The sequence below is a fragment of the Nuphar pumila genome, chromosome 2 (genome assembly GCF_984573655.1).
Source record: "Nuphar pumila chromosome 2, dmNupPumi1.hap1.1, whole genome shotgun sequence".
Classification (NCBI taxonomy): Eukaryota; Viridiplantae; Streptophyta; class Magnoliopsida; order Nymphaeales; family Nymphaeaceae; genus Nuphar; species Nuphar pumila.
The window spans coordinates 67,070,875-67,083,885 of NC_143250.1; the positions used below are offsets into that span (position 1 = coordinate 67,070,875).

At 37.3% G+C, this 13,011-nt stretch overlaps 2 protein-coding genes across 2 annotated transcripts; one reads left to right on the forward strand and one right to left on the reverse strand.

Moving 5' to 3' along the window:
- Nucleotides 1-1,914: 1,914 nt before the first annotated feature.
- Nucleotides 1,915-9,842, forward strand: LOC149845653 (vacuolar protein-sorting-associated protein 37 homolog 2-like). Its single transcript, XM_089995892.1, has 7 exons — nt 1,915-2,012; nt 7,155-7,364; nt 7,943-8,030; nt 9,083-9,122; nt 9,196-9,242; nt 9,324-9,444; nt 9,532-9,842. Exons 1-7 carry the CDS (start codon nt 1,996-1,998, stop codon nt 9,687-9,689), a joined length of 681 nt encoding a protein of 226 aa, XP_089852018.1. The 5' UTR covers nt 1,915-1,995; the 3' UTR covers nt 9,690-9,842.
- A 591-nt stretch (nt 9,843-10,433) lies between these two features.
- On the reverse strand, nt 10,434-11,934 carry LOC149845654 (uncharacterized). The gene is made up of 4 exons (XM_089988859.1): nt 11,797-11,934; nt 11,638-11,714; nt 10,679-11,006; nt 10,434-10,520 (listed from the first exon to the last, which is right to left on the reverse strand). Exons 1-4 carry the CDS (start codon nt 11,932-11,934, stop codon nt 10,434-10,436), a joined length of 630 nt encoding a protein of 209 aa, XP_089844985.1.
- Nucleotides 11,935-13,011: the final 1,077 nt, after the last annotated feature.

Consider the following 13,011-nt stretch of genomic DNA (forward strand, 5'->3'; position numbering starts at 1 on the left):
AACTCTACTCTACTGAGACATGTTTGTCTAACCGTTTGAATAATTAATATTTTTTCGAAGATGATTGAATTTACATGCGATAGCGAGAGGTTGCGACAGGGGTCGAGTGAAATCTTTCTCAAGCTCGCCAAAGTTGATGAATAAGAGCATATTATTTGCTCAGGACTATGATTAAATTATTGATTTTTAATTTTAATCCAGAACATGTGAAATCGTGATTTCTATTATGGATGTTCAAAATTCTAAGATTTAATATATGTCCAAATGTGAATGTGAAGGAAAAGTAGCGTGCCAAGTTTTACTCCTAATTGTTTTTACCCTGCTGTAATTTAAAAAAAATCATGCTTTTTTAGAACTTAAAAATTTGGAGCGTTACAATTTTAGTTTAAATGGTATAAAAAAGGTATTTATTTATTTTAGTCATTTTTTGTATTGGTATGATTTTTTAATGTGGATAAAAAAATATCCAATCATATTTTTGCTTTAGTTATTTTAGTTATTAAATTAATTCGAATTTACACCTTTCTTGACCTTTTGGTTAATATCAAGTAACATTACTTAGACCTCTCTCTCTCTCTCTATATATATATATATATATATATATATATATACATATCAAATGGCCAGAAAACTTTTAGTTTAAACCAAGATATCCGCCAAAGTTTTCTCAATTTTCATATTCCCTGGAACTTTTAACATGGTCCAAGCAAATAATCTCATGAGGCAAGTGCAATTAGGCATATACTTCAAAGCAATAAACCCTTATCAAAATAGCTAAATCCCTATTTTAGCTTCAAGATTTTAACCCATCATTGTATTGATTTGGTCATGTATTTTAAAGGTCAAAAAAATCTAAATTGAGCAAAAAAATCAAATTTTAAAGGTAAATTTGATAGTGGTCAACATTAATGTTACAAATTTTGTTATTAAAAGAATGTGGGTGACAAAAATCGTGTAATATGTTAAATCTTTTGTGAAATCTCAAGAAAAAATCAGCATATATAAATATAAACTTATATAATATACAAATTTAAAGTTTATTTTCACGAGTTAGTATAAAAAAGAAAGGTGACATTTTTTCAAAATTTGTAACATTTATCAACATTTCTTTTTTGAGAATGTATCGGATTTTGAAAGTATCACGATAGAATTGCAGTGTTTTTCAAAATATCACGAAAATTTGTTACCTAGCGCTAACCTGAAGATTAAACAAAAAGTGGGAAGAGAAAAAGGGGGCACATCATACTAGGGGTGAGCATCAGCTTGCTAATGGACCGGATCCACCGGGCCAGCTTGGTCAATGGGTTGGGTTTTGGCTCGGTGCTTAACGAGTTTGGGTTTGAAGAGAAGTTCATGACCCGGTTCAATGGCCCAACGAGTCAATGTGAAGCCGGCCTGATCCGGCCTGGCCTAATCTTAAAATGCATAAATGTTTGACTGAAATTATATGTTAATGAGAAAATAGCAAGTTCGCATGCAACTAATTTCTACTTAGTATAATTAATTAGGTAAATAGTAATAATTAACAACCAGCAAGTTCTCATGCAACTAAATAGGTAAATAATAATAGTTATCCAAGTTACTATGTAATTGCTAATTTTTAAAATTTATATATTATTAAACAATTAATAAATAACTCAAACCCATCGGCCGGTCGCCGAGCCTGGCCCACGTATATAATGGGCTGGGTTTCGGCCCAATACCTAATGGACTCGGGAATAAAATTATGGCCCAAACCCGGCCCATGGCGGGCCGGATCGGCTTCCCATGGGGCTGCCGGGCCGCGTGATCATACGTGCTTAAACGTAGCAAAAGTTTGAGGGGTATATTGACTAAGATAAAATACTGGGTGGGTATCTGAAAATTACAAAAGAATATTAAAAAAAAAGGAAGGAGAAACCTTGCATCAGAGGAGTTGCCTCGGGGAAATTTGCTTCCTATTTCGTCCTCTCTCTCTCTCTCTCGATCGTCGCTAGTCGTCTTTCATCCGCAACCATGTTCAGAGCCTTCTGGTTCGTCCCTCTTTCCTCTCCCTTTTTTCCTTTCTTTTTTGTCTTTCCCTCGCTTTCAGTGGTTTGTTTTTCACTTGCCCAGATGGAAGAAGCTTAGGGTTTTCCTTCCTCTTTGACGGTTTTCTTATTGAATCGATTTTCTGTTTTTCGGTTCGTGAATTTATTCAAATTTGCCCTCTTCGGATTTTATCTTTTCCTTCATGTTTTGGGTGGATAGATTGGAAGAAACGATGTTGAAATTTGCAGTATTGCAAGGGAAATAACGTAAATATGCGGAGTGCTATTTCGATTTTCATCTTTTTCTTCGTGTCCTTGGCGACGTAGATTGGAAAGAAATTATGTTAAAACTTGCAGTGTTGTGAAGAAAATAGCGTAAATCTGTAAGCTGTCTGAGGGTTTCGTGTTATCTTCTCTATTTTTCTTCCTTTTTTTGTGGTAAATTGTTATGTTCGCAAATCTATTGTCCTCTGATTGTGTGCCAAATGGTCGTTTTCACTTATTGAATGCGTGCTTATAGTGATCCCGATATGGGATTCCGTTTGACTTGATTCTGGATTGCATGCTAAGATCATCTAATTGCTGCTAGGGCATGTGTGAAACTGAAACAGAGCAACTCTCTTACTCCCATTTTTCTTTTCCCTTCTTTTTTATGATTTTGATTTCAGTTGTGGTTTTGTGAACCCTTTGTTGCATATTTTTCTTTCGGTGGATGTCGTGCTAGATTGCTCATATTCGTATAATTCTTCTGCGGCATAATTTTGAAGCTAAACCCAAATAAAGAAATGGGTTTAATGCTGCAGAGAAAAGTCATATTCTTTTAACCGATTTTTTAGTGGGCTGCTTGGGGTGCCTTGGGAATTTATTATAGCAAACTTTGATGTGCCTGTGATTTTGAGAATAATTTGAACAAATAGTTGTTTATGGATTAAATAGACAGGTTCGAGGATGATATATTTGAGTGACATGTAGCACATACAGCTCATGAATAGAATAACACACCTACTTTAGAGTTTAAAGGTCATACTGTTACAAGTACACCAATGTGTTGATCTGCATATGCAGCTCAGCGTTGGACACTTTTGTTATAAAGACAGAATTTGAACAGGAAATGTAGTCATGGAAAGCGAGCTACTACAAAATTTATGTAGTTTGGTAGAGTTGTTTAGGTCGGACTGAATGTGGTACTGGACATATTGATATGGTGAGGACAAAAAAAAAGATTCGGAAGATATATATCTTGCAAAGTTCTAAACTTGTAAATTAATTTGTTAAGCATTCTATAAGCAGAACAATACTGACTCTCCACAAACTAAGTAAATTGCTCGAAGAAAAAAAGGTGATAATGAATAAAGCTAACTAAGCAGTAATCAAGATCTGCAATACAGAAGAAGACAATGATTAAACACTCATGAATAAGTAACATGAAGGAAATGCATAGTGATTTGGATTAGCATTTGTTTGGGAGCCTCAAATTGGAGGTGTGTTGCAGTTTTCCCTAGTACTCGCATGCTCTTTGCTGTTTGAGAGCAATGGTGTTCCCAAAACACTGCACTAGAAGTAGAGTTGGCAGCCCCAACACCACATTTCAACACCATTCACAAGAGGATGTTTTTGGCAACTCTGATCAATAATAAGCCAAAATAGATAAAACAAATGGAGCGCTAGAAATGAACACAATCAAGGTTGATTGTGGAGCAATTCATACAACAACAACAACAACAACAACAACAACAACAACAACTACGCCTTCATCCCAAAACAATTGGGGTCGGCGATATGAACCAAAAAAGAAAAGCATTCTGGGTCTCCCACATGAATCCTTCTCCTCCAATCATTTCTATCCAATGCCATGTCCTCGGTGAGGTTCAAAGCATTCATATCCTTTCCTATCACCTCCATCCATGTCTTCCTAGGCCTACCCCGACCTCTTTTAACTAATATATTTTCCCATTTCTCCATCCTTCTAACTGGAGCATCATTAGGCCTTCGCCGAATATGTTCAAACCACAGTAAATGATTCTCTCTCGTCTTATTTTCAATGGGTGCAACGCCTACCTTCTTTCGTATCTCTTCGTTCCGAATCTTATCTTTTATTGTATTTCCACACATCCATCTCAGCTACACTCATTTTTTGAATATGATGTCTCTCGGCAGCCCAACATTTTGTACCATATAGTAAAGCAGGCCTAATAGTCGTCCTATAAAACTTTCCCTTCAACCGCAATGGCATTCAACGATCGCACAACACTCCAGTTGCACTTTTTCATTTCATCCACCCAACCTTTATCCTATGATTTACATCTCCATCAATTTCTCCATACTTTTGAATGATAGATCTCAAATATTTGAAACAATCATGCACCGGTATTTCTTGCTCACCAAGCTTCACTACACTCCCATCACTACTTCGTTGCTTACTATACCGACATTCCATATATTCTGTCTTGCTCTTACTCAACTTAAAACCTCTTGCTTCCAATGTCTGTCTCCATAATTCTAACTTAGCATTAACCCCAGCTCTAGACTCATCAATCAAAACAATATCATCAGCAAACAACATACACCATGGCACATTTTCTTGAATTGATCTCATAAGCTCATCCATCACTATAGCAAATAGGAAAGGGCTTAAAGCAGATCCTTGATGTAACCCAACCGTTATAGGAAAATTGGTTGTCACCCCTCCACAAGTGCGGACATTGGTTACTACTCCTTCATACATATCTTTAATTATACTAATGTACTTGAGAGAAACACCTTTCTTCATCATTGTCCACCAAAGAATGTCCCTAGGTACTCTATCGTATGCCTTCTCCAAATCAATAAAAACCATATGCAAATCTTTGTTCCTCTCTCTATTTCTCTCAATAAGTTGTCTAAGAAGATGTATAGCTTCCATAGTTGATCTTCCATAAAACCAAATTGATTCTCCAATATCATGACAATCTTCCTCAACCTAGACTCAATCACCCTCTCCCAAAGTTTCATAGTATGACTCATGAGTTTTATATGACGATAGTTTGTGCAATCTTGTATATCACCCTTATTCTTATATAGAGGCACCAAAGTACTCTTCCTCCACTCATTAGGCATCTTATTTGTTCGCCAAATCTTGTTAAAAAGATTTGTCAACCATTCTAAACCTTTCTCTCCCAAGCACTTCCAAGCCTCGATAGGTATACCATCTGGGCCAACTGCCCTTCTTGATTTCATTTTCTTCAAAGCCTCTGCAATTTCTTTCTTTTGAATCTTGCGCATGAAGTCATGATTCATCTCATGAAAATGAATGGAGAAGTCTCCAAGATCCTGAGCATGACTTTCATTAAATAGCTTATCAAAATAATATTTTCATCTCTCCTTAATCTCCTCATCTTTGACTAAAACCCTTTGCGTTTCATCTTTGATACATCTAACCATACCCAGATCCCTCGATTTCTTATCTCTCATCTTTGCAAGCCTATAAATATCCTTCTCGCCCTCTTTGGTATCCAACTTGTCATAAACCTCATTATATACCTTATCCCTTGCGTTCCGAACTACTTTTTTAGCTTCCTTCTTTGCTATCATATACTTCTCCAAATTCTCATTATCACGACTCTTATTTAGATTTCTATAACACTCTCTTTTAACCTTAATAGCTAATTTGACATCCTCATTCCACCATGATGTATCCTTACCTAGCGGTGCACCGCCTTTAGACTAACCCAATACCTCCTTAGCCACCTTTCTCATGCCACCCGCTATCTTATTCCACATTGATTCTGAATCCTCCTTGAGACACCAATCAGCTTCCTTAACTACCTGCTCTACAAACATTCCTTGTTTAGATCCTTTCAGTGCCCACCACTTAATTCTAGGATCTATCCTATGTCTATCCCTTTTGCGGCATTGTCTAATTCTAAGATCTAAAATTAAGACTCTATGTTGTGTAGCTATACTTTCTCCCGGTATAACCTTACAATCGATGCAACAATTCCTATCTCTCTTTCTAAGTAGGAAAAAATCTATCTGACTCGTATTAACCCCACTTTTAAATGTTACTAGGTGAGACTCCCTCTTCCTAAACCAAGTGTTTGCTAAGATCATATCATAGGACAAACCAAAATCTAAAACCCTTTCTCTACTTTCGTTTCTTTCTCCTATACCATAACCTCCATGGATACTCTCAAATACATCCCTACTAATGCCTACATGCCCATTAAGGTCACCGCCGATGAAAAACCTTTCTCCATAAGATATCCCTTGTACTACTCCATCTAAATCTTCTCAAAATTGACGCTTAATGGAATCATCTAAACCTACTTGAGGTGCATAAACACTAATAATATTAATAATATCTGTACCTAATACTAATTTAATAAGTAAAATCCTATCACCCTTCCTACGGACCTCAACTACATTATCTATAAACTCACGACTCATAACAATCCCTACTCCATTCCTATTCCTATTTATTCCTGTATACCAAATCTTATATCCCCAAGGTTCTATCACTTTTGCTTTCTCACCTACCCATTTGGTCTCTTGTAGACATAAAATATCAATCTTTCTCCTACGCATAACATCTACTAACTCTACCAACTTACCAGTTAAAGACCCTATGTTCCAAGTGGCTAACCTAATTTTATGGTCTTGGACTAACTTCTTTACCCCCACCCGTCCAACAAAGTGAGGGAACCCTTGCCTATTTGACACCACACCCGGGCACCGGTGTGACGCGTCGCTTCCGGGCGACGACCTAGCAACCCTTGCCCATTTATCACTGCCTCCGGGCCTATAGAGTACAGCGCGTCGCTCAGTAGGGAACGCCCCAACGAAATTGTGGAGCAATTCATAAGGGCCAAAAAAATAAAGAGGCAAGTAGCCTCGTGGAAAGAGCATGAAGAAGAAATGAGAAGGAAATTTGAGTTGGGTAATATCAATTCATCATAAATCTCGTGACAGGGTCTGAGCATTATCGGTTGTATGCTGCCTTTGGGCTTGGCTGTAAATTCAGTTCTTCAGCATAAACTCTTGTTCATACTCTTTTCTATGAAAAGTACATGACTGCCAAGCATGAATATGTGTGAATTTGTTCTTGAATTTATTTGATTGCATTTGGTTAGTTGAGGTCTTTCTCATGTGCTATAAAGTTTACCACAGGGGACAAGAGCAGCAAGATGTCCCGGCACAATCTTGGTATCAATCATCTGCAAGTTTTCCACCAAGCCCTAGTATTCCTTCAACACCAAATACTGTTTCTTCTATGGCAACTGTTCAACAGAAATCTCCGGATCATTCCTCATCACTTTCATATGGACAAGTTCCACCCACTGAGGCGGCAGCTATAATTGGGATGCTAAAGGATAAGAGGTGAGCTTGGCAACATTTTTATCTACGTGCAGTCATCTATGATTAACATGACCATCTGGGACATTGTTTGAGCGTTAACAAATCACTTGCTCTTATAACTTCTAAACATGAGATTTTTTGCATCATTTCTCTCTGTGCTACATTTCTTATGAATCAATTCCAAGTACATTTCATTCTTGTTTAATATTTTGAACATTGCTCAGCAAATTCAAAAGAAGTTTGAGACATTGAACTTCAAAAATTTGATGTGATACTGTGTATCAACTGCTGAAATGCTTGAGAAAGTTATTACAATGGAAAGTTGTTGTCATGTTCATTCTCATCATGCTGAATGGAGCAAAAGAATATTGAGCAGACCCCAAGTAGATCAGAGTCATCAGACAATGCCTGATAGAGGTTTTGAAGATGATATTATATTTATGACTCGAGTTCATAAGATTATACTACATGTAACATTGATTCATGGATTCATGCATCTCTCTCTCAGGACGAACTGTTTTGTAAGACTAAAATATAATTTTCATTATTAGATGTTCATAAGTTTATGCATCTGATTCCACTTTGTCTTGTTCATGCAGTGTGGATGAACTGAGAAAGATTTTGAATGATAAGGAGGCATACAATGCACTTCTGCATTCTATTGAGCAAGTGAAGATTCAAAATAGTGTAAGGCATTGATGTGCATGATTAAGTTTCCTTTATGTAGCTTGTTAGATGAAATGCACGCCATATTCATGTTGTATTATCCTATCTAATACTATTTCTTAAGGTATTTTATGCCTGGGCAATTGGGTAGATTAGTTTAAAAAGAATATGTGACCATTCTCCACAGCTTGCAAACTCACAAACTACGGTTTATTTGGATGTTGATCAAGTCTAGTAGATGTGTTAAATCCTGCATCTTTCTTGCTAAGGCTGTATCCAATTAGATTTGACTGCAATAAGAATCTTGCAACTTTTAAACTGATCAACAAAAATATTTCTTACTTTGGCCAGAGAACAATGTGTAGAAAAGAATTACTTGAACGATGAGCATGATGAGCCAGCTTGGATTCCTACGTTCTCTGTAGTTGATTATGTTTTATTGGGTTCATATCTGTTGTTCGTGATGCATGTTACACTCTGATACAATAAAACATAATGACTAATTTGTGAACTGATAGCTCAACTTCAGGATTACTGAATCTCAATAAGACAATCACTAATTTGTGATTCTTCTCTCTCCATGGCTCTTGAAAACTTTAACAAGTTAATAAAAAATGTTTGTCCTGAAATGCCAGATTAATGCTTTTTGCACCAGTTGTCATCATCGTGGTTTTCCCAATAAGCCTATTTTAAATAATATTTATTAATAAAAAATCTTGAGTAAAATATGTTTGAACATTTTTGTAGATTTAATGATCCTTGGTGATGACAAGTAATTTAAAGCATCAACTGGAATTTTGGAAATTGGTGAGGGCAAACAATTCAGAGAATTCAGTAACATCCGCTGGAGGTTATGGCTGATAAACTGCCCATATTGTCTACAGACTCTACGCATTTTGTTGCTTTTATTGATTTCTGTGTTCATTAAGATAGTTTCTCATTCTCTTCAGATGTAATCGCGGGGCTTTCGTCCAAGCATTCATACAGATGATTGTATATTTTGTTTTGTTTTGCTTCCATCTTTATCCAAAGCGAAAATGCTGACCAAATTTAGTTTGTTGATTCACTTATAGTTGCGGAATGAGCTTCTGAAGGAGACCATTCAGCTAGCAAGTAACTCTCTCTCTCTCTCTCTGCCATGTGCGTGTATTTCTTGCATATTGATGTCAGTGATACTGTGCATCAGGGGAAAACCTGGACAAGGAACCCCGAATTTTGGAGCTAAGGAACCAGGTGAGTTGTTGACAATGTGTGTTGATGCACCGTCCAACGTCTAAAGTAAGTGACAAGAAATCTGTTTCTTTGGGACAATAGTGTAGAATAATCAGAACCACAGAATTAGCGGCCGCACAAGAGAAGCTGAATGAGCTAGAGAAGGAAAAGGAAGAGACATTGAGACTCTATGCACCTTCCACGCTTATCCAGAGGTTGCAAGGCGAGTATTCTTGGCCTTTGGCTTGCATGGCAACGTGCTTTGGTCTGAAAAAGAGAGAAATCAATAAACTGTGGTCTGGTTTTGCAGATGCAATGGCCAGTGGAGATGAGGAGTCAGAGAAGCTTCATGAGCAATTTCTTGCAGGAGATATAGACTTGCAAACCTTCCTCAACAAATACAAGAAGCTCCGAACGATCTATCATCATCGGGCTCTTCTGCATCTTGCTGCTAAGACATCCGTCTGATTGACAATTTTCTAAGTGCCTCGTTTATCTTGTGTTTTATAGGCATCTGATTGTATTGGAATCACATATTGTGTGGTTTTTTACCATGTATAAATTTTTACTGGTCAGTCTTTCAACAATGGAGGTGGTGCTCATTGAGTCATTGCACTGGCAGTCTAGAGCATTGGTCTTGACCCCCTTTTGAGCAAACCGAATTACTAAAGAGTTGGTTTCTGAAACCGTAGGTAGCATTTTGAATTGTTTTTTGCTTAAAAACCCAATTCTAGATTCTCATTTTTTAAGGCACCTGAGATTCAAAATATGCCTCTGGATTGTATTGTAGGATTCCATGCCAAATTTGATCCTTTATCCGAAATTCAAGGCATTAAAATACTCCTATGGAGGTACCTGCATTCTATTTTAACATGCCGTTATCATGCATTTTGATGCCCTTCCTAGGGTAAGGTTTTAAAAAGATGATGCTGGAAAGTCGAAAGGGTTGAGGGTGAAAAAGGTTTTGTAGAGAAAATTTCCTCTCTTTTCTCTGCCAAAATTTTCCCTCTCTCAACCAATACCCTTTGGTTAGAATATCACACCTCTTGATGTTCCCTCCTCGAGTCAACAATCACTTCCTGCATCAAAGTCTACACAAACATGCAGAATGCTACTATCATCTGAACTGCAAATGCAACTAGCGACCGACCAATTTGTTCTTACAAGCTTCAAAACATTAGCGGGCAACGACCGAAGATTATTAGATGAGCATCATTCTTCAAGACGCTGCAATTCTTTTTCCCAATTTAGTCCAAACATCTGATGACCAAATGGTACAGTCAGATTATACAGGAAAACCTGGTAGAAGTATGCACAGTGAGCTCATTATAAATCTTGAAGAGCTGGTAATGCAAAATGAAACAGTGATTACTGATATAATCAAGAAGAATCTACATTTGAAAAGCATTTGGATCCACAGATAGCTACCAACAGTGATAAATCATTAAATGGCTTACCATGTCATTGATGGCACGAATCTGTGCCTTCAAAACCTCAGACTCTTGTTTCCACTCAGGTGCAGATTCACCTGATCTGCACGTCCAAGCTTTCCTTAGCTTAGATCTCCGTTCAGCAATTTTAGTTTGTATTTCTTTGCAGATCTCAACACATTCAGGTGCGTATCCATTTCTGGAAAGAATTCTGTACAATGTATCATTTGCAGGATAGGCATGAGAATTATTGCTCAAGTTCACAGGCTTTCCCTTCCCTGGCAAGTTCTCAAATTGTCCTTCCATGGACTGACATATTCTTTGTTCCACAACATTCGTGATGTCAGTTTCTGATCTGTCAATTGAGAAATCAAAAAATTTAGTCTCACACAAGTTGTAAGCATAGAGCAGATATACTACAACCAAAATTTGGGTCAAAGGAGAAAACAATGAATGAAAGCAATCGTGCTGCTTTCAAATATACTCTGCAAAATGCCAAACAGTATGGAGTAGAAGTGATTTTGGTTCAGCAACTTCTGCTTCATATTCTACCGTTCAACTTAATTCTGACTATGGGGAGAACAGATGGTACTAAAAAATGGCCAAAATTTTTCTATTTGGAGAAATACAAAAAAACATTGGGTGTTGGCTTGCGAAAAGATCAGACTCTTCTATAGCAATTGGTCAAGCCGAAGTGGAAGGGTTGACTTTAATAACAAGAGCCGACTCTTCCCTGTAGGAGTCGACTCTTCATATAGAAAGGGTCGACTTATCTTGCAGGAGTAGACCATTTAGGTACAAGGGTCAACCCTTGGGGCCAACAAAACAGATTCGACAAAAGGAGTCGACTCTTGAACTGCAGGAGTCTACTCTCAAGCATATCAGTACCAAACCACCAAAATGGGTCGACTCCTAAGTTGCAGGAGTCGACTCACAGCCAAACTGAATCTAATTTCCTTCATTCTAAAGTTCAAAACACTGAAAACCTTTCATTCCGAACATGAAACTCTTCCCCAACACATACAAGGGCAACAAACAATCCCAGAAATGATGTAACAAGAATCTTTAATAAAAAATACAAATAGTATAGCATCTGAAGTTGGGGATCCTCCTGCAAGGCACAACAAAACAGACGGAAGGCGTACCTGAGGCGGCCATCGAGGAACCGGATGATGGCTAGTGGTTGGTGTTGGTGGCGGGAATAGGATGAGCTTCACTCTCCAGCCGGACTGCAGCCCTCCAATGAGCGCAGGCTCCTTCAGCATTGGGTGAGCAGGATCCATCTTCCCTCTTTAGTCGAAAAAGCTCAGAAAAAGTATGTTTTCTTAACCCTTCTCTGTGATTTCTTCTTTGCATCCGGGTTTCTCATTGACTGTAACGCCCCAAAATCCCAACTTGGAAAATCATTTAGATTTTTAGAGTAATTTTTTTTTAAAACATTGCGCAAAGCGAAAAAATATAAGGAAAATCGGTTGGAATGGGTGAGTTACAGGGTGAACAACAAGAACATAAAACATTTTTATTATCACAGTTTACAAAATGATACAGGAGAAATATACATCATTTTCCTTTTCAAAAGACAACTGTCAAGATCTCGAGTTCTAGAGTGTGGGTTTAGTCCTCTGCCGCACATCGAGCTCCATCGCACCACGAGAAGTAAAGCACTTGCATCCCCATAAAACGAGGTCAATACTCTTGCGAGGTGATGAAATATCATCCACGACTATCTATTTACGAAAAACATAGCATTTATAACATGATATGCATCCAATAACATAAATAACCAAGGTAACAGCATGAGAGAATATATCATGATAGAACAGATAAAATATCGCAAATAATGCATATGTACAAGTGGGCATATATGAGAATCGTGGTGAGATAGTTAGCATATTGGAAGTGATTAAACAAGTGTAACTGCGATAAGTGAAAAAGCAATACGAATTATTATCAAATGGCTAGCATGACTATGTAATTAACATTAGCAATCAATGACAATAATGAACATCTCATTAATTATAACTAAGAGTAGAAACATACAACCCTAAAACACCGGGTTCATATTAAATACTGAATAACATCATTAGATAGCAAATATGCATCTAGGTGCATAACCAAGTGTACATAAGCATTTTAGCCCTTAAGCAATTATGTAAATAAGCAACTGAACAATTTAAGCAATTATGATGATGAAAATTATCATATCATAAATCAACTGTTAATTTTAATTAGGCATATCTAGCAACATTCCCTCCTTCCGAGGTACTTAGGCCCATCCGGATTTGTGTTTCCTGCAGGGAAACATGATTAAAATGTCGAGGTCACACTCAAACATTTAAGAACTCTAGCTCTACAAACCA

Excerpts from the sequence above, each read along its gene's own strand:
- LOC149845653 (XM_089995892.1), top strand. Across the intron at positions 7,365-7,942 it reads GGGATGCTAAAGGATAAGAG|TGTGGATGAACTGAGAAAGA; the intron begins GTGAGCTTGGCA and ends TTGTTCATGCAG. Across the intron at positions 9,445-9,531 it reads GCTTATCCAGAGGTTGCAAG|ATGCAATGGCCAGTGGAGAT; the intron begins GCGAGTATTCTT and ends CTGGTTTTGCAG.
- LOC149845654 (XM_089988859.1), bottom strand. The coding sequence starts at position 11,934 with ATGGATCCTGCTCACCCAATGCTGAAGGAGCCTGCGCTCATTGGAGGG. Across the intron at positions 11,007-11,637 it reads TTTCATGTTCGGAATGAAAG|ATCAGAAACTGACATCACGA; the intron begins GTTTTCAGTGTT and ends CTCAATTGACAG. Across the intron at positions 10,521-10,678 it reads TTCGTGCCATCAATGACATG|GTTTTCCTGTATAATCTGAC; the intron begins GTAAGCCATTTA and ends TACTTCTACCAG.